Here is a 27,306-nt window from a genome sequence, read left to right as displayed (position 1 = left end):
AGGAGAAAAAAGGAAGTCTTTCATGCATTCTAACATTTTAAATAAAAATAAATAAAGTAGAGATATAAAGTCATTAAATATACATTCATACAATTAAAATTGAAAATAAGTAGCTACATTCATACATTCATACCAAAGTTTCTTCCTCTTCTCCATAAGCCTCTTTCTGACATTCTTATAATTTGACGCATTATCTGTTAATTAGGACTACATTGTCTTCACTGTTGCACCGTCTTTAACCAATTCTGATGCATCAATGGACTTGAGAAAAAAGCAACCAGCATGACAGTTACTAAAAAGCTGATAAGAACTCTACCTTTTCCATCTGACCACCCATCAGACATGATTGTGCAGCCAAATCAGAATTGAGAAGAAAGAAGATGGATAAGAACTGTTATAGAAACCCTATTTTTTTCTCTTTAAACCCAAAGCAGTACGACATAGTTTAATTGTTGAGAAATTTTAAATACACACTTCTAATCATTTAATTCACACCTCTATTATTTTATATTTCACATCAGATTTTATAGGTATATTTAATTACAAAAACATCCATCAATTATTAGAGAAAAAAAAATTAAAATTGTCTCTTCTCTAAAACCTAACTCTTCTCTACTATTACTACGCATCAAAAGAAAAGATAAAAACCCTTTCTCTAAAATTCATCACTTGAATTTCGACTACTATCGTAATCACATGTACTATTTACCGATTTATTTGGTTTTTTTTTATCAACTTTAGATTTTATCTTGCAAACTAAAAACTAGTTTTTATGCTATTGTACTTCTACTAGTTTTTTAACTTTGAAAGAATTATGTATGTTCAATATTGTGTTTTCTTCAAATTCTAGCCGATTGATGTCATATTGGAGATGTGGAGTTCTAGTATAATATTACTCTTTTGATTATAAATTGAAAAATATCAAGAAAAATTTATAACCCAATAAAAAAATACTAACAGAAATAAAAAGAATATGTAAAGAGAGTTGTGAAATAGTAATATATAATAATTATATTAAATAACAGATTATTATTAGTTTTAGATATTGAGGGTATTTTGGTAGTTTGAGATGTGTATTTAGTATAATATTGAAATGAAAAACTAGATAGGTAGTGTATTAAGTAAAATGTATGTATTAAGAGATTAAAGGTATATATTTAAAATTTCTCTTAATTGTTTAAGGGTAAAAAAATAAAAATAAAAACCACACACGGCGCGCCATTGCCTTGCCTTTTGAGACACACGGCTTTTAGATGAGCCTTGAGGCGAAAAGGCCACCCCCGTCTAGCCTTACACATGAGGCGCGCTATTTTAAATAGAGGTCTAGATGGACTTCTCGTAAGTTGTAACAACCTCATTTTCAGACAGACTATACCACTATCAACCTTTACAATAGAGCTGTCACGGTTACAATATTAGTCTTGTATTAAAAATTAATGTATTTTTCTTATGTATTGTATGCTATATATATAAAGACGTTTATTGTACTCTAGTGTATTATCTCCATTTCTCTCTCAATAGTCAATACACAAAACTTCGAAAATCATTTGTCTCTACTATTGTAAAACGAGCAAAGTCCCTAAATCATCAAATTATGTCATGCCAATACTACCTGTAATAAGTTGATTCAGATTATTAAGAACAAAGGTTAATATGATAAATAATAAAATAAAAAAATAAAATAAATAGATAATTAGGGAGAAAAAAGTGGGTAATAAGTTTTATAACCGGAAAGAACAACTACCTTATTAAGAAATTGTGATCCCATACACAAATACACGCTAGTACATATAAGATCAGCCGACAAAAGGAAAAAAAAAGAAAAAGGGGTAGTATGGGGATGGAGAAATGAATTTAGAACAAAACAGAGGATTACAGTCGGAGAAGCATAGATTAGCTGCTACAGGACCGCCAGCCAGAATACAATCAATCTGCTCAGTCTACTCTGGTAGTCTGGTCACCCTATCTCTATCTGTCTCTGAGGACTCAGGTAAACTACAAAAGCTTTGCCCGTGTACTATTATTTTATTCTGAACATTTCACAATTATGGAATTTTGTGTCAACTTATTCTTGCGTGTGTAATATCGATGGTAGAAATCGAGAAGGGAGATGGCAGCAGAGTGTGGCAAAAGTATTGATCAAGATGTGGTGGAGCAAATCCTATTACTTCTACCTCCCAAAACTCTGATGCGATTCAAGTGCGTATCTAAAAGGTGGTATGCTCTGATCACCAACCCCAGGTTCGTAGCTAAGCACCTCTCCTGTTCCAAGCACAACAATCTCTCTACTGCTAGCGTCCTTTTGAAGCGTTTAGTCTCTAAGGAGGCTGAAGATGATGATAAGCCTGAAATGGTTTTCTCATTTCTTAAATTTCGCAACAATATTGATAATGATGGTGAGCATGCACATGATCAGCATAATAGCTATTTTCTTGGGGTGGAGGACGTCGAGAATCCTCCCAAGACTAGCTCCGAATTGCTGCATGTTGTAGGCCATTGTGATGGGATCATATGTCTACATGTTTTTTATACTTGTGAGGTGATCTTATGGAATCCTGCAATTCATGAATCCAAGCTTCTGCCTCCGGAGCCATGTCTGCAAGGATATGGGTTCTACTATTACGCTGTGGCATTTGGCTATGATCCTAATTCTAAAGGTTATATAGTTGTTAAAATTGCTTCAGCTTATCCTATTGATAAAGAACGCGATGATGATGGATATTGCATCTATTATCCCCCCAAAGCAATAATATACACCCATTTAGGTACTGGTTCTGATTCTTGGAGAGAGATCAAGACTTGTTCGTTAGAAACAGAAACTACTCTCCTTTGGCCTGAAACTTTCCAGATGTACTTCAAGAATGTGTGTTATTGGACGGGACAGGAGCAACATAAGGAATTGCATGTATTTGAAGAACAGGAGGAGCAATTCATTGGGAATGTGATCATATTCTTTGATCCAGTGGATGAAGTGTTCCATGATATGTTGTTCCCGGATTGTTTTTATGATAAGAATGAGTTTTTTTTTGGTATGCGCCTTCTAGTGTGGAATGAATCCATTTCTCTTTCCGGATTGCAAAATACTCATGAGAAATTAGGTGTGTCTTTTGGAATATGGGTGATGGATGAACTTGGTGGTCCTAAGGGTGCTTGGACTAAACACATAGCATTTGAGCTCACTGAAAAGCCATTAGCATTTCTGAACAACGATGAGATTCTTTTGGCGGATACAGAGGATACAAATGGACATATAATTTCATATAACCTGAGTACCAAAAAACTCAAACACCTCCCCGTTCAATGTGTACTTGATGATGACTACACAGCTGTTGCTTATGTGAACAGTATAGTTTCAGTCTTGGGAGGCAATAGGCTTGGAAGCAGAGCTGATTCTAGCAATGTAAACTTTCTTACTCAATTTCTTATCTCATAATGATTACTAATTTATGTATCAATAAGAAAGGCTGAAATTCTGACTTTGTCCAAGGAAGTAGTACTGTGCAAATTATAGATGCTTCATGCTATTTTGCAGGCTGAAATTTCTCTCTCCAATTACACTTCTTCTCCATTGAGTCACTCGATTATTGAAAGGACTCACTCATATTCAGTGTGGGCAATTCCACATGATGAAGTGTCTATCAGAGTGAAGAAGGTGATGGAGGGCCTCCGGGCTGAATTTGGTGGTCCAGATATCGAGCCCCACATTCCTATTGTGGGATCTATTCGTATGACACATGAGGATATGCTCAACAGGTTCACGGATGTGCAGTCTCGTTTCATTTCAGTCTTCAAAGCTAAAGTTGCTCGTGTGGTCTTTAGGAGTTCTTATTACCAGTGTGTTTCCCTCCTTATGGAGTCATCATTTACAACCCAGAATGAGTCCTTTGAGGTATTCAATTTTCCCACTTGTTTGTATCAGTTTGAACTTCTATTTTCGGGTGATATGTATCATTTTAGTCTAGTTTGTCTTGATTTAGTGGATGTGTATTGCTGGTGTATAATAATGACATGCATCAATTTTTTACTGTCTTCAGATAATGGAATTAGCTCTGAGCTGCAACCAAAGTTTTTGTTTCCACAATCGTAAGTTCTTTTCATTGTAAATGTTCTTTTCACAATTTGTTTCATTTCACATGTACTGCAAGTTGTTATAGTTGTAATTTGGCTTATTTCATGCAATTCAGATTTTTAGAACTTGAACAATAAGTTGAGAATGTTTCTTCAGTTGATCTCTGTCTGTTTGAATTGACAAAGATGTAATAATGATTCATCTTGCAGCATCTTAGTGCCCCTTACATACAAAGTACTGCATACCCTAAATTGATTGTAGTTCATATGTATGATATGAAGTATATGAATCATCTGTTTAGATCTCCTTGGTAAAATAAGATATCATAGATGCCAATTCTTGTTATGGGTTTTCTGAGCATATAGAGTGTGAAGATTAGATTGCCAACATTGATCCTTGTCAGCCGAATTGAAGCATAATTTACTGATCGTCAGACTGTAAATGTATCGCTAATAAAAATAATGAACTATTGAATAGAATGCCATTGTTCTATGCAGGAGTTAGGCCCCTTTTGAGCCTCCATTACGGGTATCTGACAGAAGAGGAGCAGAAAACAGCTGAAGAAAAAATCAAGATACTTGATGAAAGCATTACTAGCATGAGTGTCCCCATAACTCGACTTGCTCTGTACAAAATTGACTACAAAGATACAACTCTCAAATCTTGGGAAAAGATTGCTGAGTACCCCCTCCTATTGAAGTGGTATGTGCATTTAATTTGTACATTATAACTTGGGTTCTAATATGATTCTCTTATATAGATAGTTAGGGTCTCTAATTTCATCAAGTTGTATATAGATTCAATATTCTCCTTGCTCTTTCGTGTAGTCCACTAACTCTTATACTACTTTACTTCGAATCCAGATGGCTCATTGCCAAGGTATGAAACTGTGTTACTAGCTCAAGGGGTTCAGTCAACAGCACTTGGATGACACATTCAGTCCTGTTGTATGACCTACCACAGTAAGGTTGGTTCTGCTCTTGCAGCTACAAATGTTTGGAAACTAATAAGGCATCTGGATGTGAGATTGCATTTCTTCATGGAGAGTTGAAAGGAGGTTTACATAAGGGATTTGTTGATGTGATTGATCCTGAATATTGTGAAACTGCAGGACTTGCTGCATTCTTAAAATTTGAAATTTCTTTAGTCTGATCACCGATTTAATTATTGTGCATTCAGATTACTATCTTGTACCTTGACTTGGCTTCATTTAAATCTGCTATGTATGGAGCAATATTTTCTGGAGTAGCTTACATTGGATTTTTCTGATCTAGAGAAGTGGAAGTTCTCTGTTCTCTTTTACCTAAAAGAATCTCAGAAAAGTCTGGTAGCTAGGCCTGCTTTGTGCTTTGTTAGAATGCCTTGGATGAATCCTAGTTCAGTTTCATCTGCAACTGTTCTCTCTTTCCTTCATTCTTGATAAACATAAATGGTCTAGCATGCATACGGTACGCAAATAAGTAATAACAACAACACATTAAACTCGATTCTTCTCGCTGAAATGTAGGGTAATACAGTAAATACCATAACATGTAAAAAGTTTATTGTTGTAATGCCGAGAGGCTGGTGTACGTGTACCCGGTTATTTATTAGTATTACAAAACGGCCTCCACACTCAATTTCTCTCAATTTATCAGTGTTATAGTTTTCGCGTTCTCGCAGTTCGATTTTCTGTTGCAACTCTTCTTTTCCATTGCTTTGTTATCAAAGCAGAATACGATTTCATGCAAAAGAAGTAGAATCGTTTTTGTTCCACCGGTACCACGAGGCGTCAGATTCACCTTTCTGCAAAAAAGCACAACCTTCCAACTACTGCCGAATCGTTTAGCGATTGCTCGCTCGATCTGGTTGTAGGTGTGAATCTTATCAGCTGCAGGTATGATCTTGTCATCTGCAAGTGCTTGGTACACAACCTGCAATTCCTGCCACAATTTGTGAGCTTTTTCGAAGTATTCGGTCTGAGTAGTTGTATCTTGGCTGCATCGGCCATGCTTATCGTATTCGTGCTTCCAGAATTCCATATTAGTTGGATAATTATCCAGTAACGTCGGCCAGCTTTGCTCCAGTTGTTCTTGCAGTGTCTTTTGTTTAGTCATCTACGAAAAAAGCTAAATTGTTACACAAATGATATGATCGAGAAGATCTATATATTTTTATGACACAATGAAAATATATATACCTCATCTTCATCAAATGGCGTTCCAGCCTTTTCACACCGAATTTCATCTTTGATATTTGTCCAGTTCGTCGCCCACATTCCGTGGAGGGTGAACCTCATCGGAACATGATCATCATCCATAACACAAATCTTTGGCTCAGCAGGTTTGTGGTAGCATGCTGCTTTTGGCCATCGCATGACCAGTTGGTAGTACTGGAAGGGTGTTCCTTGTGACTCACATCCATACTGGAGTGACAACAGTACGACTAAAACAAGAACAAGAGGAATGCCTTGCAAGACTGACACGGTTGATTTGGCGAAGCTAGAATGTTGATGAGCTAGAAGAAAAATATTAAGATGCTGCAGGATGATGATGATGATCGATATCTCTGTATTTATAGCCACCCCAATGCACTATGTACCAATCTGAAAAGGCTTGATTTAGCCAACAATAATGCTGACCAGATTGAATGCTCGTTCCAGAAATGCTCAGATATGAGGCTTTTTCTTTCATGCTTTTCCAGACGTAATCTTAAAGTTCTTCACACTCAATGTGACTCACTTGGCAATTGCTAAGGTTAACAATTGTAGAACTCTTCTTGTTTTGTAGACAATGATCGGCTTTGTATAGTCGATTGTGTTTTCATCAATTAATGAGATTGCCAAATATGAAATGAGATTGCCATATATGAAAATTAAGATACGTACACACTCATGCATACACTTAGTTTGGCAGTTGATCGAGTCATACATCCACTCATGCACACTACTTGGTTTTGCATACACTATCATTTGAGTCATAGTTTCCTTAATTACACATTTACACTATCATTTGGTTTATCAACTTCCACAGCTGATCCATGAGATTCGTTTTGGTCGAATTTACTGTGTAATAATGAAAGAGAGCGAGGTAAAAGCAAAATCTCACTTCAGATGTCAAGAATTTTTCTTTTAAAACTAAACCCAAAAAAAAAAAAAAAAAAAACCTTAAAACCCGTCGTTACCAAATTGCTCGCATCCTCATGGGGACGCTACACTCAAATATCCAACCTGAACTTCACTTGTTCAGAGAACAACCTACCGCAGACAAGTTATTTTACCGAAGTCAGACGCCACGCCCTGTGGAGGCTATACAGAAGTAGCTAACTAGCGCGCAGTTGGTCTAATTTTTTGGAAATTAGCGCGCAGTTAGTCTAATGGTAAGGCATTCCTCTTCAACAGAATACCGTATTGAGGTGTAGAGGTCCAAAGTTTGTCGTGCAAAAGAGATGGTATGAATACACTGTAGCAGACGAGTTACCTTAGGAAGTCGGTCAAATACATTGGCGTAGGTTTGAGCGAAATTCGATTTTATACCATACAAGGCACTTCATATATGGTATTAAGAGGCAGTTTATTGGATTATCGTTTCTAGAGGCCTTGTTTTGTGCTCTTCTTAAGGCGAGCAGAAGAAACCTTCAACAAGAGAAAGGGTAGCACAAGAGCGACTTTTAACAAGGTAAAGGCCAGCACCAGATAAACCTTCATTAGGATCTTATCAAATCTAGGATCATGAAAACCAAAGCACGCTCATATCCGGTTTCAACTCGGATATATATATTCAAGGGTATTGCATAATAATACACTTTGATCATCACAGAGTATCTAATAAGAGAGATTAACCTCATTATTATTTATGAAAAGCTACCTCATTTCCTCACAGTAACTACTTTCATAGTATGACAAAAGGATATCAAATTTGAACCAAGGCCTCCGTTGAACTATGACTTGACAGATACAAGAATGTATCCTAAAATAATAGCAGTGATAAGGAATAGAACAGCGCCTACGATGTTCGATGTGAATTTGACATCAGTAGTGTTGATAGATTTTTGGCGAATTTCACCCCTTGATGTGTCAAGTCCACCCTCCAAAGATGCTGTGGAAAGAGGCACCGCCACATCCCAAAAGGATTTGGTGACTACAGAGGGCGCTTCTCTCTCTAGTTCCAAGACTTTTGAGGCATCTGTTGGAACGTCCATAGATAACAACTCCACGCAACGATCTTTTAGAGCCTAATTGAGCATGAAAATCATAGGTCAGAAATGTGAGAGGAATTTGTACTTGAATCAACTGAAAAGGGAAGAAAAAGAACTCATATTAATTAAAACCTAGTCCAGTGGAGAGCTATTATGCCTATTCGGAACCAGAAAATATGGTACTACCAGTTTGTTACTTCCTTACCACTCAACAACTCCACAAACTGATAAAACAAAATTTACAAATCTCTCTCATGGATATATATAGGGCATATGAAAATACCAGCTTTTGGTGGCAGTCAAGACTCAAAACATATGTATCCTTCAGTAATCAAATGGGAAATGTTGTTGCCACTATGAATTTAAACTTCAGATTCAACCAAAAATTGAAGCAAATTTGTGATTCAAACTGACATTCCCGCAATGTAGAATACGAGATTGTCTGAAAAGAGAATGTGTCTATACATTGAAATGACATATACTGAATGCCGCAAGGATAGAGTCACTCACAAGTCACAATGGTGTAAACTAGAACTTTGGAGAGTGCAATTTAAGGGTTCACATCTAATTCAAGTGGAGTGAGGTCCTAGCGTGTAGCCAGAGAAGTTTACCCAAGAAAGTTCTTCGTAGAATAGGAAGATTCATAAGTCAATAGAATTTACCGAGCCTTAATCTGTACTCCCCAGCAGGGGTCATTACACATCGTGGCATGACTCTATCTAATTGGCATTAGTTGATTCTATTTCACGTGTGCAATATATTCACTTCAGCAGGATCTTGGCACAAGGGGTGACTTTGAATAATTTTGGCAGGTTTTACAAGATTTTCAGACCCCAAAACTAGGATTTCACAAAATCAACTCATTTTAATGGATCATCAATCTTGCTTAGCACCAAAGTTCACTTTTTTTTTAAATCAACCTTTCCCAGATGGCCTCACCTTCTGCAACCAGTCCTCTTCTTCCTTTGTCTCCATCTCCCAGAACAATAAGCCCAGTCACTCTCTGAAAACTAACCCTGGTTCCAAAGCCCTCAAATGCATCCCAAATTCCAAACCCAATCCTCCAGTTTAAAATCGAAGATGCATTCAATCTCACTAGCTAAGTCCAAATATGCCAAACAAAATGCAGTGTTTAATCTTTAGCTTAATTTAAAGTTAAATTAAAAAAATCCATTGTACGGATAAAATTAAATCAACAAGCTAGTGAAGACCATAGTAATCCTTTTCTTTTATTCTGGTATAAGCAGAACTAGTGATCAAGTCAGAACTACAAACCTCAAATGTCTCGGATGGTTGTAGGTAGTCACAGACAAATGTACCAGCCAACCAAGGAATAAAAACTCTACGAGGAAGTGAAAGACTGCATGCTTTTCTGTTCTGGTCAGTTTGGCAGAGTGCAATTACAATGCAGTAACAATCAAAGTTAAAATAGCAGTGAAATATAAATCGGCACTAAACTGAATGATATTTGAACAGATATACTGATATCAAGAAAATTTTGGGAATTACTTTTATATAGGATAATTTATGCATAATTACTTTCGACAATGGGGTGCGCACTACGCGGACAACAAATCCAGTAATAATCAGAACACTATTCAAGGTTTAAAAGTAGTTTACTTGAGAAAACGATTAGAGAAGTAGAACAACAGATTAAACAACTGAACCTTGTAATTAATAAGGTGTGACCCCACTTTTTTTGTTGACAAAAAGAAGCCCATGACATAATACAGAAAGAAAACACCCATTATACTAAAACAAATCAGAGTAGCCATAACCAAAAATAAACAAAATAAAATAAAAGCACCCTGTGAGGTGTCGATCTAGAAACAGTGGAAACAACTAAAAGTGTAAACCATCTAGCTCAGACAAGAGTAGATACTGAGCAATTAGTGACTCAATTATCACAATCAAATTATAGAAAAGAGCTAGCAGAATGAAAGAAAGGTCACAGATGCTGATATAGTCTAGACCTAATGAGTGGATGCAGGGAGATTGTGCAACAGATGAAAAGATGAGATAATAACCTGCTTCAGTTTTAATAAAAGAAAAAATAAACCGTCTTTTTGTAATGTGATCTACTGAAAACGTGTAAGATAACAGGTAACTAAAAATCACACGAGATAGTATCAAACAAAATTCATAACGAAGGATCTCATTTTACTGAAATGAATAAGCACAACAGACCTTAATGATTGAAGCACAATTTGGGATACAGGTGTTTCACCAGACATCCCATCTCCTACTTCCAGGCTATCAGCATCACCTCTAGCTTTCTGGGTGCCAGTGTCTACTAGACCTGTCTCTCCATCTGCCTCATCACAGATTATATCTAGTCTACTCTGCAGACTCATGATAATATCATCCTGCAAAAATAGTTAAGCAATTCAACATTCTACAGTGGGTGAGGAATGGCCATGAAGAGTAAAACTAGCAAATACAGTATCACAGAAATATCAAGGTCTGTACAGTATCAAGGAAATATTAAGGTCTGTATAAAATAAAATTTTAGCCAGTTACTTTTTAATGTATTAACATTATTTAAATTTTTACACTATGCACTGCAGAAGTTACTTTACTATATCTGAAGTCAATCTGTCCTCATGACCATCTCCAACATGCAAGAATGTGCCAATAAAGCAAACACAGCTTTGAGTATATCTAATATCATAGAAGAGAAACATTCCATACTTATATGGACCCTAAGAGATCCACTTGTTTGTAACTATGTGAATTCTTTTTTCAATTGTCACATCTACCTACTGGTTTCAATGCATTGCAAACTGAAACCTAGTTTATTATAGCATATTGACATACATTGTAATATATTTTTGACTTATTTTGATGTCTAAATAAAAAAGAAATTCAATTCCCATTCTCCTGTTAATATCGGTAGATTGGAATTCAACTACAATATAACCCAGCTTCTCTTGATGTCTAACGGCTGATGTGGTGTTACAATATACATCTGAGAGACATTTTGCTCTCAAACCCTACTTAGCCAGACATAGTAGTCTTATGGAATCTGGCAACAAAACTGTGTATATGACACACGAACGTGCTTGCCTCAACAACTATTCTAGATAATTAAACTGACTAGTTTAAGAAACAAATCTTGCAAACTCATGCAAACATTAATGGTCGGCTCAAGTGTTTCAAAACATATTCTGCACACCATACTTTCCAGTTTTTTTCTTTTTTCTTTTTTCTTGCTTTTTTGTGTGACTAATTTCAGATTACCCCCATCAACTTTAGGTCGATCATCATGTTAGTCCATTTTCTTTCAATTTCATCAAAAACACCCCTCGACTTCTAATTTCCATCAGTCGTGTCCAAACATCTGTTTTCCATCCAACCCGTCATGTAATGACTTGCATTAAGAAGAAAAACCAAATTTGAAGTTGCTGGGCCCACAGAAAAAGGGCAAAATAGACAAATTGGCGAATTGCATTCAATCCCACCAAAATCACTAAGATTAGGGGGTTGTGATGGGAACGGAGATGTTTATCGATACGGGGAAAATGGTCAGAAAAGTTATTTTTTCAGAATTTGACTTTCTTCTTGATGCCACGTTATCACTTGACAGAGGAATTGGATAGAGAACGGAGGTTTGGACACGGCTGATGAAAATTGGGAGTTGAGGGGTGTTTTTGATGAAATTGAAAGAAGGACTAACATGATGATCCACCTAAAATTGATGGGGGTAAACTGAAATTAGTTCTCTTTTTTTTTTTCAATACGCAGAACCTCCCATGTGGTCTGCGGTTCTATCCCCCCTCAAGTTACCTAACTAGCTATTAGCTAGAATTTCCTATCTCCTAAATTGTAGGGTTCATCATGAGCCCCACTGTCGAGCCAGGGTCTGCAAAGTGGTTGGGGAGATTGGGTTGAGCAAACCATGGGGCCTGACCATTCCTATTATCCCCTATTGGTACTAGAAGTAAATGTACCACTCAAACATGTGATCTATTAAATGAAAGAAAGACTTTTATTTATTCATCCACTTACACAGTCCGATCCTACATGAGTCTTCTAACAAGCGTGAGTACTCTACAAGAATTGTGTTACAGTCAACTGCTGATAGAAGTGAAATCAAAGTACCTTGAGAAACAAAACCAATGACTAGGTTCATTCTCAAATCCAGATAAAAGAATCTAAAGGGTTGTGGTCTGCTGTATACACTTAAATTAACAGAAATATTGTAAACTCAAAAGTGATAGCCTCTTGCGTGATGATAACTGTGAATGTAAATTACCCTCAAAAACTAAATCAATAAATCGTCTCATTCTAAAATCAAGACCAAAGAATAAACAGTTATTTCCTATCCTGTACCTTTATATCAGCAACAGCTTGTGAAATTGATTCTCGATGGTTTAAGTATGCAAAGGAACTAACAGAACCACTAAAAGCAAGAACACCAAGAGCATCTTTTTGGCTGCATACTTTACACAATACAGACAAATTTTAGAATACAAACTTTAAATTGTTCAAACCTCAGAAAAAAAAAACTGAACTAAGAGATACAAAAACACACCTTCAGTATCTTCCACAAATGGTAACAGCAATTCTACTTCACGCAAACCATCTGATGTGCTTACATCATTGTGTACAACCTGAAATTTTGTGCAAGAGAGAAGCACATATATAAGAGTTCCAATAGTAAAGTCTACCTAGAGATCAATGCTTGATGGAAAATAAAAGGGGAAAAGCACAATAATCTAATTCATGCTTAAGGTAAGAATTAGAGTTTCTGGTTCCAGATTTCAACAGTTGGTTAGAGATAAAGGACAATAAATCGACTACAAGAACGAAGAAAGGAGGACCAGAAAGGTGATATGAAGTACAATCTACGAAACAAAAAAAATGAAGGAAAATTATATACCAGTTCAAACTGGTACAAAATTTGGTATGCACCGGTTCAAACTGGAGGTAAAAACAAATTAACACCAAGCCACAAGATTCCATATTAATCTAAGTGCCCTTCTATTACTGTTATATGTTAGAAAAGGTCTAATCTAAAGAAGAAACGCAACTGAGGTTGGGAAAACTTCTTTTGGACTCTAAACTATATGTTTGGGAAATCGTTGTACTATCAGGGACATCAAACATGGCATAACATATTCATGTATATCCAGTAAATTAACAGACATGTGAAGGTCGCAGCTTTTCCATATTTACAAGTGCTGAGATAAAAAAAATTGTGCAGAGAACCATAAATGTGAGGATAGAAATTGAAAATGTTGCTCTCATGACAATGAACTACATACCAAATTTCCATCCACCATGGCTTTTGCACTTTTTAAATATTTAGCATGAACTGAAATTTCATGACGAAGAGCTTCACTCATAGTCTGAACATTAGACGAGTTACTGTGAGATATAGGTAACCTGAGAATAGATAAATATACCATGAGACCACATTATAAAGCCAGTCAACGAGGTATCACTACAGAAAATACAGATCCTATTATTTACTAAGATACTATTCTCAGTCCTATGCTATCATATCAAGTGGCTCCAGTAGAAATCTGATACAACCAAGCCAAATAGAATACAGCAGACAAGTAAGCCTCCATAATGCAAAAGAAATCAATTGAAATGACAAATTTTAAAGATTTGTGTCCTAAGTTGTATATAATCAATACTTGTAAATGATAAAATGATAAAGAACTCCAATACAATTTTAGTTAGACATTGATATGCTTGATATTAAAATCATCAGCAAGCAGGTTACTGTAACATTAATGGATTCTTTGAGCCAGTGAAAGTTGAGTGTTTTGACTGAGGAAGGGGAGGGGATTTGCCTCGGTTTTGTAGGACCCCAAGATGGAAAAGGGATGTCAAAACATTGAAGAAGAACAATGAATTCTAAGATCCATGTAAATATGATCATAGCACCATAAATAAAGCAGATGATTAGGTAGAACTTTCAGAAACCTAGGCTGCACATTTCTTATAGATCAAATATAGTTACATAGTCCCCCCCCCCCCTAAACATCTTTCAGAAGCATTAGAAAGAGGATAATAAATTCTGGCCTTCATAGTGCAATAACATTGATGATGCATCTTTTTCAGAAGCCATAAATGCAGCATTTTTACGTTAAAGATGAAGCTCATTTATTAAACATACATATGAAGTTTAAACACAAGAGCATACCTAATATCGAAGTTGTACATGCACCTAAATCTTTGAAGGGAAGTTAGGACCTTTCCCATTTTGAAGTCACAAGGTCTTAGGCTGCTTGATGTAATATTTGAAGTTACCATACAATTCCGACATGTCCACCTACACAGATAAACTTGTTAGTGAGCTTGCAATAACCTTCAACTTATGAAGAGAACACATTGTAACGAGAAAAATATACTTGATTCAAATATGAAAGATACCTCCTTGGACTATAACAAATGTGAATAAGAAGTCTCTCATCCCAATCATTTTCAGAAAGTGGGGCTGCTTTGGCAACTCCCATTACAGTCTGCAAAGGCCTTTTCATTAATAAATACAAAAGAAATTTCCTTTTTGTTCAGAATAAGCAGAGCATATATTTCAAATGAATATAGGAGTCCCATACAGATTATACCTTGCAATAAATAAGCCAAGAACAATCTCTCCATCAGGCTTTCATGATTATTAATTCATAACCTTAGCTAGCACTACGTAAGCAACGTTTCAACTCATAGATAACCAAATGATTTCTAGACTGATTATACGTAGTCACACTATATGATATTAGCTTTCAGAAAATGAAAAGGATGTGTCAACTAAATCAGAGGTTAATTTAGCCAATTTCGTACATATTAGCACTCTCATCTCTTTTTACATACTTCCACAGTAACTAATTGCACAAAGGAAGCCCATTGTAACAAACCTATTATCCACATTAAAAGTACATACAGCCTATGAAGATCGGTACTCACAACATGTTAAAGAACATATATTTATACTAAACGAAGATCAATTGGATTCATGCACAAAAAAATACCTGGCAAAGCACAATGTTTGAATTCTTGAATGCATTTTCGCTAATCCAAACGTAAATCCCAACCACCTTCATGCCTCCCACCAACATTCTCGACACCTAAAACATCGAAACACACAAAATGCAGTCAAAAACCTAATCTCAAACACACAATCACAATCATCGAAACCGCGAAATCATATCAAATTCTACATTTCAAAGCAATGAATGTATGTAACTAGTGCCATTTCTACATGAAACTGACCTGGCGAGCATGTTCGGCGACCCAATCCTTGTCAATAGAAACCGACTGGGAATCAGAGGACTGAGATTTGGGCTTGGGCCCCTTCCGCTTGTCGGGCTCGACCAGGGAACAAGCCGGAGCTCCGGCGTCGTTGGGAGGAGTGGGGACCAGATCGAAGACGAAGCCTCGGTCTAGAGTAGAGCTGAGCTTGCCGATGACGAGCCCCACCTGAATTGCACAACAGAAAGAAGACGGTGAATTTGAGAATCGGCGATGAGCGAAGAGAGAGAGAGAGAGAGAGAGAGAGAGAGAGAGAGAGAGAGGAGGAGAGAGAGAGAGAGAGGGGACCTGGGCGGCGGTAGAGGATTGCTCGAGGCGAGCCTCGGCTAATTTGAGCTGGGCTTCTTCTCCGATCACCACTTTCACCATTACTACTGAGGTGAGCTTTGAAAACTTGACTTTACGAGTGACGAGTCTGTGAGATTTATATTTAAAAGAGACTAAAACGCAGCGTCACGGTCACCCCCTTATCAGATTATTATTATGGATAATTGGTCGGGTCGGGTCGGGTTGGGTCAACGATTATCTTGGAGTCCGACACTCCGATGTGTCCAATCGTTTTTATGGTTATCGACCGACTCGGAATTTGACTCGAGATCTTGAACGCTTGGAGAAGTGTAGCTTGGAACGGCAATTCCAGGTAGAGTGAGCTGACCGTGAAGGCGTGAACCCTTGGTGGCTTTCGGCTTTCCTATATGAAAACTACATTGTCTTTGATTGCCATCATTCGTCTACGTCTCATGGGTTTTTGATATACGTATATAAAATATGAAAGAGTTTTAGTGCTCAAAACCCGAGGCTATACATGCGGGCATTGTGAGTTGGATTATATGATAGATTAGTGACCAGAGTGATGGAACCTATTTTTCTAGAAATCTCACGGTGTCGATAACCGTAAACCTCTAGAGGAGCATTGCGCCCATAAGTAGAGTCGTGAGCTGTGAGTCCCTTATGGCGCGCTCAATGCCAGTAAATGGATGTTCTCGCTAATCGTGTCCCTAAGGAAAGATAGTGATATTAATTGATGGATTTGGCCACGAGGCAATGGGGATGTAAGAACACAGGTAATGGTCACAAGAATGATTTGGACATTTATGCGGACATTTTATCTTTAAGACCTCAGACCAGTTTTTGAATCATGCTGCATGTTTTATGAAAATTTCTATAGTGTTTTTGTATGCCGATATTTTCAAAATTGTTGTTACCCTTGACACCTTAAATCTGTACATATATCTATATATGAGTTTCATGTGTTTTCACACCTAGCACCGGTGGGTTGGCCTCTATATGTGAGCAAGCGAGGACAATGCTCACCCCTGTTATAGCGTATCTGCATATCGAGAGTGTACTAGAACAAGATATAGAGCGAGGGTAACACGACCCACCCCGAATTTCACCCTGAAACCCGGAGTAAATCGTGCGGGGACCACCTCCAAGAAAGATTTTACCGCAAAATCGGCATAACCTCCCTTGAAAATTGACAACCCTTCCTAAGGAAAACCTGCAAACACTTCCAAAATTTTTAATCCAACCTTAACTCCTGGAGCCTACGTGCTCCCCAAATTACAACTACCACCAACAACACAACATTATCCACACATCAAACATAATTATCCAAAAAATAGCATAAATCCTCCAACAAATATTATAAGACCTTAACAAGTCCTCACCCACAACCGAAATAATACACATTAAACCCAAGAATTCAGAGCTACTAGACACTCAACACAACATTATCCACACATCAAACATAATTATCCAAAAGATAGCATAAATCCTCCAACAAATATTATAAGACTTTAACAAGTCCTCACCCACAACCGAAATAATACACATTAAACCCAAGAATTCAGAGCTACTAGACACTAGCGGAAATAAGAAATCACATGTAGGTTAAACAGGTAACCTACGGATGAAAAGTGGTGGAAATGCGGGTGACTATGCCTCGTCTCCTACTAGGTCAAACCCCGAACTCTGCAGACTGGGCATTTTAAAACGAATGGCCCAGGGGAAACATTTGAACACGTTAGAGTGAGTGGACAAAAATAAATTAAAGGAAATAATTTTTTATGCTTTCCCAATTTTACTTTTCCATAGAAAAATATGCTGCATGCGACAGCTCAAAACGCTCAACAAAATACAGCCTCTCAGGCTAAATAAATATGTATGTATTACACTCGTCATATCCCTTGTATGAATTTTCTTGAAACAACAAAGACAAATAGAATATTCACATAAGGCTACGACGCTTGTGTCTAACTCTCACGTCGCACCATAATGGCATTTTACCTCATTATGGTGGAAAAGACGGTGTATAAATATACGCGCATATCCCCTATATAAATTTTTAATTTTATATAGGGCTACGACGATTGCGTCTAACGCTCACGTCGCACCATAATGGAATTTTACCTCAGTATGGTGGAAAAGCACGTATAGCTAGCTAGTGTTCTCTCATATACATATTATTCTCATAATCATCCACATATGGATATATATATATATATATACTCACCGAAATTCTCAATTTCGGTTATTCTCCAACAACATAAATCATTTCGCATGCACATTATTTAAAACAAAAGTCCACTCACAAATTAGGCCTAAGCCTGATGTCGATCTGGGGTCTCGTCTGCTCGAGCCTCCTCACGTCTTGTTCCAAATATAATATTAATTTCCCAACTAACAATCCAATAATTAATCAAAATAGGCAAAATTACCCGAGAGCTATAAACACGCTCATCATTGCCTAACTTCGATATTCTTAAATCGGAACGATCCGAACTTAAATATCATCATCGGCAATCGTAAATATAACCTCCCCAAAAATACGACTTAAATCTTACGGCCGGATTCTACATTAATTAACCGCCAAAAAAATACCAAACTTCGGAAATTCACAAACCTATCCAAATCTCATCCAAAAATTCCATAAATCACCTCAATATAATCCCCTTAATATTCCACATTTAAAACCCTAAAAATCTCTCAAACCGGCGGCGGCTCTGCCGGCAGCGGTGTCCGGAGGCCAATTCCGGCGACCTCCAATTCCTATGAAATTTTAACAGTATCTTCCTCTTATCATGCTCTACAACTTTCCTAACTAGCACAAACCCAAAATCCAAGCCTAACTAGGGCAATCGAACACAAACACCTAAAAGCCCTATAAATTTCAACTCCACATTTCTCCTTACCTAGCTCAAGAGAGGGAGAGTCCTTTTAGGGCAAGGCTGCTGGGTTGAAGGGCTACAAAACCGTACCAAGCTTGCCCGGATTGGTGGCCGGAGGAGGGAGTTCCGGCGAAAAGCTTCCTGGCATTTCCGGCGGGTTTTCTCCTCTTCCGGCGGGTTAGAGGCTCGGGGGCTAGGCCGAAGAGGGAGAGGAGGAGATGGGGGTCCGAACTGGGGTGGAGCGGCGGCCGGTGGCTAGCTGGACGGCGGCAGACGTGGGCTGGGCGATCCGGCAGGGGAGAAGACTCGGGGGGGAAGGAGAAAACGGGAGAGAGGGAGAAGAGAAAAAGAGGGAGATGGGTTTGGGCCTCTCCAAACCGGTCCAATACTCATATATCAACCCACTCTAAAATAAAACACCCCGAAAAATAATACCCGAATAAAAATTACATTTTACTAGCTAAAATTTACTATTTTTACCGTCGTCGTATTTTCCTCTTACGAATAATCCTCCGCACATAATCGTCCCCGAAACCCCTCTAGGGACCAATTAAACTATTAACTCAATGACGGAGACGGTAAAATTCTTATTATAATCACGCTAGTAAAAAATGGTAAAAATATAAGAGTCGGGATGTGACAGAGGGAGCTGAGTGTGAGAAATGAAGTCTTTCTTTCTTCGAGTTTTGTTCTTCCTTTCTTTGCAAGACGAGTGACTTGAAATCTTTTTGAAAAATATTAATTGAATTTAATTGTTTTATTCACAAATGTAGCTTTATTATAGTTTGAAAGTTGTAAACTTTGTGTTGTCGCTTGGTTTTAAGTTTTGTCTCTTATGATTTTCTACCTTCCGCACTTTATTATAAACAAGAGAATGCATACTTCATTAGTTATGAAATATGAATAGTCAAAGTGACTGTAAACATGAATGTCACTGATAAGGCTACAAAACCATGAAAGATATAAAATAAAAGTCCAACAACGACGAAGTATGGATACAATCCAGTTTTGATGGATTAATTAAAGTACACATAATGGTTTGAACTTTGGTACCTCGTGAAACCCACAGACACGTTTTAAATTTCATATATAGAAGTAATGTAATTGATAGACAAGAAAGAAAAAAAGTTCATCTATAGTCTCATTCTATGGTTACATAGGATAAATACGGGAAGATATGATTTAGCGTTTCAGCAAAAGAGAGGAAAACAGAAAAAAGAAAAAAAAAAAAAAAAAAGGACGTAAACGAAGGCGCACGATCTTCCAACTTCAAAAGAACTGCAAGAGTTCAGAAAAACTTCCAACCCACGATCTCTACATAAACGAAAATTGTCGTAGCAACCTCCGATACAAATGGAACAGAAGAAGCCAATGAAAAAGATAGAGAAACCAAAAGAAAAAAAACAAAGAAGAGCAGAGCAAGCTCTAATCCTAAAGGAGGAGAAAATTGAAATCGTATCGACAGAGTTGGGAGCCATCTGTTCTTATGCCGCTTAGCGATTTTCGGTAAGTAATATTGATTATGGTAATCAGATTTGTCAAATTAGTTTATGGGAAAGGGCTCCATCTCCATCTCCATGCTCCGATATCTCCCCACCTTCTCCATTTCTGAATTTGTTAGAAATTTGAACTGATTTCAGTGAGTGGGTGCGTCCGTGCGATCCCACATTTGTCTCCCATGTATAAATAAGCCTTATGTTTTTTATTTTTTGTCAAGTGTTTAGAATAGCCCTGCGTGTTTGTAACAGTGAGGTTCTTTGTTAGAGTTATGAGATCAAGGGGTAGAATTGGCAGTTCATATTTTGGTGAATTTCTTGAGCCCTTCGTTTTATTGTAGTAGAGATTATGTTTTGTTGCACTAACGAAAAAGTAGGTTCTTACTTTCTCCAATATTGTTAAACCAAATTTCTAAAAGCCTTAAATTTGAGTTAATGAGTTGTCAACACGCCCTTCAAATGTGCCAGTTTCTCATTGGCTTAGAATCATGGCGTTGTAACAACTCTCTTCCTGGGTGTTACATAATTTATGGGGAGAAAAGAAGAAAGTCCAGAACGTCTAAGAGATGGGAGAGAATGAATGATGAAGTGTTGAAAAATATATTTTATGAGGAGTGAAATTTGCACTCCCATTTTTACAATCTACACTCCCTCTTTCTTTTTATGGTAAAAGTAATTATAAAAAAACAAAACACTTATGAGTAAAGACAAAAATTAAATTATAAAAAAAGGAAAGAAGGAGTTTGGATTGTAAATCGGAGAAGTGCAAATTTCAATTCCTTATTTTATTGTTCTGCTTGATTGTGTGCCAATAGTTTTATGAAAACTTTTATGATCAGTTTGTCTGTGATTGATATCAATATTGTGTTGTCTTACAATTATAATGATTTGGATTATTGCTAACTAAGTTTGTATGTGTGTAGATCATGGCGCTGTCAAAGGCTATCTCAACACCAACTAAGAAGAAGAAGAATTCAAAGTCGTTGGAAGTAAGGAAGTCAAAGTCTTCAAAGTCCAAGGAAAATGCATTGACGACAAATAGTCTTGCCACATATATCAGTAAAAGAAAGAAGAAAAGCAAGAAAAAAGCCGTGGTGGTGGATGATGGATGTACTGGAGGGTTGAAGCTGCTAAAGCGTTACACTGTTACAATGACAAGTTTGACAAAGGCGAGAGTTCTGAAGGACCCCATAGAAGTCAAGTTAGATCAACATGGAGATCCTTTGGAAGCAAACGGGTCAAATTTGCAATCCTACACCGGTGTTTTGGCGAGAACTAAAGTACCAATAAATATAGAATCTTGGCCCAAAGTAGGCAAATTGGTTAAGAACACTATTTGGGACACCATTTTGGTAAGTGTTTGTTATTTATTATGGATATTTTTGTTTTAGATGCATGTGATGTGTCCTTACTAATGATTGCTTGTGTTAATTTTCATGAATGTAGGAATCATTTGATTTAGAACCTAATGAGAGGAAAATTGTGCTTAAATCTGCTGGGTTAAACGGAGGGAATTTAAGAGCAGACTCACTTGTCAATATGTGTTGCCCTATATGGATGATCCTGAGTCTTTAAAGTTTCCCCCAGATGATTATAGGTTTATTACTCTTGATGTTTGGAATGACTTTGTGAAGTCAAGGTTAACTGCTGAATTTTTGGTAAGTTGCTTTATTGGACTGTTAGCTACATTTCTTAGTGTTACAATATTATGATGTGTGCTTATTTATCTGAATGAATTGCAGGAGAAGCATGAGAAGCATAGGGAAAGGCGTTTGCAGAATGAATATAATCACCGTATGTCCTGTAAGGGATACAGAGGTTTGAAATGCGAGCTAGTTAGTACAAGTGTCCAAAATTATGTTTAAGGTACAATATATATCATATTACTGACATGTATAACTGATATGTTTAATTTGGTAAATAGATCAAAATGAGCATACCGGAGGAAGATATTGATAGAACCTTGCTATGGATAAAAGGGCATCAAGGCAAAAATGGGGAATTTAAAGATGAAGCTCATGAGAGAATTGTATGTTAACTTTATATTTTTGTATTTATTTTCATACTTATGTATATATCTAGAGATGTAATGATTTACATTAATTGAATTTATGGCATGAAAACCTTAGGGAAAAACAACACAATAGAGAATTTACCCAAGAATGAGCTGTTGATGTGCTCACTGCAGCATTGAAGACCCCGGAACACACTGGGAGAGTTAGAGGCGTGGGTGGTTATGTTGCTTGCCCAAATCAGTACTTCACTCCCAAAACGCAGAAAACAGAGTGTCACTCAGTCGACTAGACTAAGTGTGAGGCAAATTATGTTTGAGGAGCAAAAGAAGATGGAGGAGCAGTTGAAGGAGAAGATAGCGGCTGAAGAGAGGGAGAAAATAGTGGCTGAAGAAAATGAAAAGTTGACATAAGAGATAAGGGAAAAGATATTAAAAGAAGAGACATAAAAAATTAAGGCTGCTCATGATGCATATTGGTCTGCTAGAATTGATCAAATGTTGGAAAACAAACTTAATGAGAGGTTGAAAGATGTAGCAGTTCTACCGGTGGTACAAAGTAAAAGTGTAGGAAATGAGCACAGATCCGGCCAAGCAAATTGCTTACACACTCTAGAAGAATAATCTAGACCTTCTAAAAAACAGAAGACACCTATAACAGCTGATGCATTGGCAAATTACTTGGCTGAGATGGAGAGAGAGATATTGTTCAGAAACTAAAGAAGAAGAAGAATTCAAAGGTCAAGAAGTCACAAGATTTCATTCAATCAGCCTTCTCCTCTAAATGCAAGCCGGCCTTAGGTTCCAGTGAGCGTTTTATTGCTCTTGCAACTTTTTGTACAAACGATGATCCATCAACTATTTGTCATGGGTATGTATTGGGAGATGACAGATTGCGTGTATCTATTCATACTATAATAGAGGAGAAGGCTCTGATTCCATTTCCAATATGTGACGAGATCAAGACATTGAAGCAAGCAAGCAATGGGAAGCTGGGTCATGTGGCCAAAGAACCTTATCATTTACAATGAGAAGGTATACATATATCTACATATTCAGTATTCTTTGACCTATAAGTCGTTGTGGTGATTATTCTATATGTTATTAATTGAATTATTTATTGATTTAGAAAAAGGTGAGTAGTAAAGTACGTTCGAAGTGAAAGTATCAGAAACCAAATGAGTCAGAAGATGAAAAATTTGATATTCAACAATTACACTAGTTAGACCTGCCGACCACGATAAAGAAGTTATGTCAGTGGGGAGAAAAAGGATTCGATGTTCGTGATTCCATTTGCTTCTACAAAGAAGAGGATGTATTTGGTCATCGTGCTAAAACCTATCCTATGGGCTCGGATGTGATGAGACTTGACAAACTGACACCGACATCAGGAGGCCTAATAGTTGTGTACATATTGTAAGTTTGTTCTTTCTAACCTCCTCTGGTCAATACTAGTTATCCATATTTACCCAAGCTGAGAACCACTTTTATTGATTTAAAATGTATGTTATTTGTGTGTGATCCCTGTACTTTAGGTACTTGCGTGATTGCGCGATGTATTAAAAGCAAACTTAATGCTAGACATGGTTGCTTTTGTTGACCCGTCAATGATTGGTGAGAAGGGGTGTGGGAGTGCTGAAGAGAGGACCAAAAGCTTAACATATCGAATCACAACTGCTTCTCCAAATCAAATATTTTTGCTGCCTTACGATCTAGGGTAAGTTAGTAAAATGTTTTATGATTAAACTTTGTGTCATTCATATGATTACACCAGACCTGTGTATGGATATTTCCCTAAAATATTGTCTATGAATATGTAGTTCTCATTGGGTGTTAACTGTGGTTGATCCGGACAACGAGATCATCTATTATATGGATCCATTGAAAGGACACATTGATTCAGGACAATGGAAAGAAATTGTAAACAAGTAAGTTGCTCATTGGAAGTTTGTTGATATTGTTATGTTTATTTAGGATATTGAGGCCCAAATCAAGGCTGACTTTGTATATATATGTTAGTTTGGTGTCTAATGTTGGTGTGTTTATACATACTTATAGTACCATTTCAAATTTTAACTCTGACCGCAACAAGAAATGACGCAGAAAGATTAATTGGAAGAACATGGGAGTATGTTTTCTATTTATTTGGCTTTTGATAATTATTAGTATGGAAATATAACTACATTGTGGACTGATGGTGTGTGTGTGTGTATGTCTATTTCAGGGAATCCCAGAACAAAACGATACCAAATCATACGGCTATTATGTGATGAGATACATGAGGGATATTGTCTTAGATACAGAGATGGCATTTGCAGATAAGGTAACTAAAATTTTTCATTTTCAACTCCATTGTTTGCAAGTTTGCAAGTTTAATGTCAATCAAGTTTGCAAGTCTAATGTCAATCAAGTTCGAAAGTGACATGTTGTTTTAAACTGTTACAGTGGGCTTCTAGGACTAGGAAACCATATCCTTTTGAGCAAGTCAAGATTGATGAAGTGCATGAGGAGTTAGCTGGTTATGTGCTCAAGAACATGATTGATTAAGTTGCTCAAGGATCTGCTGAAGCTCTGAAGTGCAATATATATAGCTAGGCTGGAAATATGTTTTGGGTCGTTTGAATGTTATTAGGTATATTGCAGGATGTATTTTAGTGTTGGAGTTTCTTGAATGTGTGTGCTCCTTTTATGGTACAATGGTAGTCTTTGGAGTTTCCTAGGTGATCCTTTTTTTGAAAGTACAATATTATCTAATCCAAATCCATTTAGATACTGTTCATATGGTCATTTTTTATTTATATGCATTTCTTGTATTGATTGTACTAAATCAGACAACAAATGGGAAAAAAAAACAACATGGTTGAAATAGGCTTAAATTTTGCAATTTTTGATTCATAGTGATATAGTCAAAAGTCACTTTTCTTTCATATGCAGGCAATGGTTTGGAAAGACCATAAACTTAAAAATGACTTGTGAGTCCATATTAGAATATAGTTCTAATAACAACCGTGGTATGACAAATGATCACACAACTGTTACACATAAAAAGCGTGATGTGAGTGTATGTCACAAGACACAAAATCTGCCGATACGTTGTCAACATATGTTGGCATCCCATGGTTGTCGACAGCAGTCAGACGATGTTTTTACAATACATCAAACGGCACACAAAAACAAAAAGACAACAGTAATGTGAACAATCAGAAGACTTTTTTTGCCGTGGTCTGATGCTTTTTTATGGTAGTGTTTACTTGTAGTACAATAGTTATATCCTTAAATTTGTTTCCATTGTTTTCAAAGTTGTATGCGACAAATGATTATTTCAGTTGTTTTTGAATTCATAAAATAAAAAATTGTTTTACAAAACAATACCAAACGAGCCCTAAGATTTTTATGTTTATCTATGATTTATTTATGGTTGGAGATAAAACAACATTCACTCTCATATTGCTTCAACAACTGCTAGCGTTTTTATGACAAAAACTACAAATTATTGTTGTCAGACACAATGAACACAAGATACTGTGTTAGTTTGTATGAAAGGCAGAGTGTAAAAGAAGATGTTGTAAGCTGAGAGTAAAGAGAAGCTCAGTACAGCTTGGTGAAAATAAGTTGAAAAGATGAAAGAAACATAATGAGAGAGAGAAGAGAGAAAGAGGAGTTGAATAGCTCTTGGGACCTCTCCATTTAGATTATGATATCTATACTTGTTTGGAAGAAAAATGATATTTTCCCTCAATGTTAATCTTTGACAAGTTCTCCTCATGCAGCTAGAGCTGCATGCTTCTCGCTTTCGGTTTTGTTTACGGAAGCATCTTTTTCAGCTTCAAATAAAACAACTTTCTATCTCTTATTGCGTCGAGTCTATCCCATATATTTCTGTATCCTTTGACTCTTTGTGGAATTTTCCCATGTGCATGATAAACCATAATGGTTGAAATTTATACACTTTTTTACAATCCACACATCCATACCCCACTTTTTATAAAGAAATGTTTAAAATGTCCATATTCTAGACAACTTGAAGAGATTAAAACATAGATAATTTAGACATTTTCTTATAAAAAAAAATGGGGCAGAGGTGTGTGGATTGTAAAAAGGGGTGTGTAAATTTCACTCCCCTAAACCATTTATTATTTCTCATCTTCTGTTAGTAATGAGGGGTGATAGTGGGGTTGGTGTGTTTGATGCACTATGACACGACCCACCCCGAATTTCACCCTGAAACCCAGAGTAAGTCGTGCGGGGACCACCTCCAAGGAAAATTTACTGAAAAGATTAAGAAAATCTCCCTTGCAGATGAACAACCTTAACTCGAAAATTTCATATTACACTCTTAATTCAACACTTCCGAACATCACATAATTATCCTTCAGAAATTCTACCCATAATATACAATAATCCCAAAGTATTCAGAGCTACTAAACACAAGCGGAAGCAAGAAAACACGAGTAGGTTGAACATGTAACCTACTGGCGAAAACTGGCAGAAATGCGGGTGACTATGCCTCGTCTCCTACTAGATCCAACCCGAACTCTGCAGACTGGGCAATTTAAAACGAAGGGCCCAGGGGAAAACATTTAATAACGTTAGAGTGAGTGGACAAAAATAAAATAATAAATAAAATATTTATGTTTCCCCAAAATTAATTTCTAAGGAAAAATCGAATGCATACCGCAAGCGATAAAACTTTTATCCCATAAAATATCGAGCCTCTCAGACTCTATAATATATGTATGTATTTACACTCGTCCATACTCCCTATATAAATTCATGGGTCTATATAGGGCTACTACGCTCGCGTCCAACGCTCACGTCACGCCTTAATGCGGTGCTACACTACGCCATCAAGGTGGACAGACGGGTGTATAAATATGTGTCCATACCCCCTATCTGAATTAAACACTCAAATAGGGCTACTACGCTTACGTCCAACGCTCACGTCACACCATAAATGCGGCTATATGCTACGCCATTAAGGTGGACAGACACATATGGCTAGCTAGCATTTTCTATACATACTCTCTCATAAATACAAATTTATATCACCGAAATCCATTTCGTATCTCTCCAAGAGAAATAAAAATACGTACAAAAATTAAAAATAGACGTCAAAATACT

General features: G+C 36.8%; 3 protein-coding genes across 3 annotated transcripts; 1 reads left to right on the top strand and 2 right to left on the bottom strand.

The window, feature by feature from the left end:
* Positions 1-2,331: 2,331 nt before the first annotated feature.
* LOC101299961 lies at positions 2,332-5,316 on the top strand. Its single transcript, XM_004299776.1, has 5 exons — positions 2,332-3,400; positions 3,533-3,889; positions 4,035-4,083; positions 4,567-4,771; positions 4,933-5,316. Coding segments are annotated over exons 1-5 (1,662 nt in total). The 5' UTR covers positions 2,332-2,350; the 3' UTR covers positions 4,934-5,316.
* Positions 5,317-5,694: 378 nt separating this feature from the next.
* On the bottom strand, positions 5,695-6,590 carry LOC101312547 (ribonuclease Oy-like). The gene is made up of 2 exons (XM_004301385.1): positions 6,249-6,590; positions 5,695-6,165 (listed from the first exon to the last, which is right to left on the bottom strand). Exons 1-2 carry the CDS (start codon positions 6,423-6,425, stop codon positions 5,695-5,697), a joined length of 648 nt encoding a protein of 215 aa, XP_004301433.1. The 5' UTR covers positions 6,426-6,590.
* Positions 6,591-7,735: 1,145 nt separating this feature from the next.
* On the bottom strand, positions 7,736-15,877 carry LOC101299674 (protein odr-4 homolog). Its single transcript, XM_004299775.1, has 11 exons — positions 15,797-15,877; positions 15,470-15,676; positions 15,229-15,324; positions 14,633-14,721; positions 14,403-14,531; positions 13,513-13,633; positions 12,780-12,858; positions 12,578-12,687; positions 10,433-10,611; positions 9,521-9,617; positions 7,736-8,281 (listed from the first exon to the last, which is right to left on the bottom strand). The coding sequence occupies exons 1-11, from the start codon at positions 15,875-15,877 to the stop codon at positions 7,988-7,990; spliced, it is 1,482 nt and encodes a 493-aa protein (XP_004299823.1). The 3' UTR covers positions 7,736-7,987.
* Positions 15,878-27,306: the final 11,429 nt, after the last annotated feature.

The sequence above is a fragment of the Fragaria vesca genome, linkage group LG5 (genome assembly GCF_000184155.1).
Source record: "Fragaria vesca subsp. vesca linkage group LG5, FraVesHawaii_1.0, whole genome shotgun sequence".
NCBI lineage: Eukaryota > Viridiplantae > Streptophyta > Magnoliopsida > Rosales > Rosaceae > Fragaria > Fragaria vesca.
The sequence above is the reverse complement of the archived record's forward strand: the minus strand, read 5'-3'. Positions and strand labels throughout refer to the sequence as shown.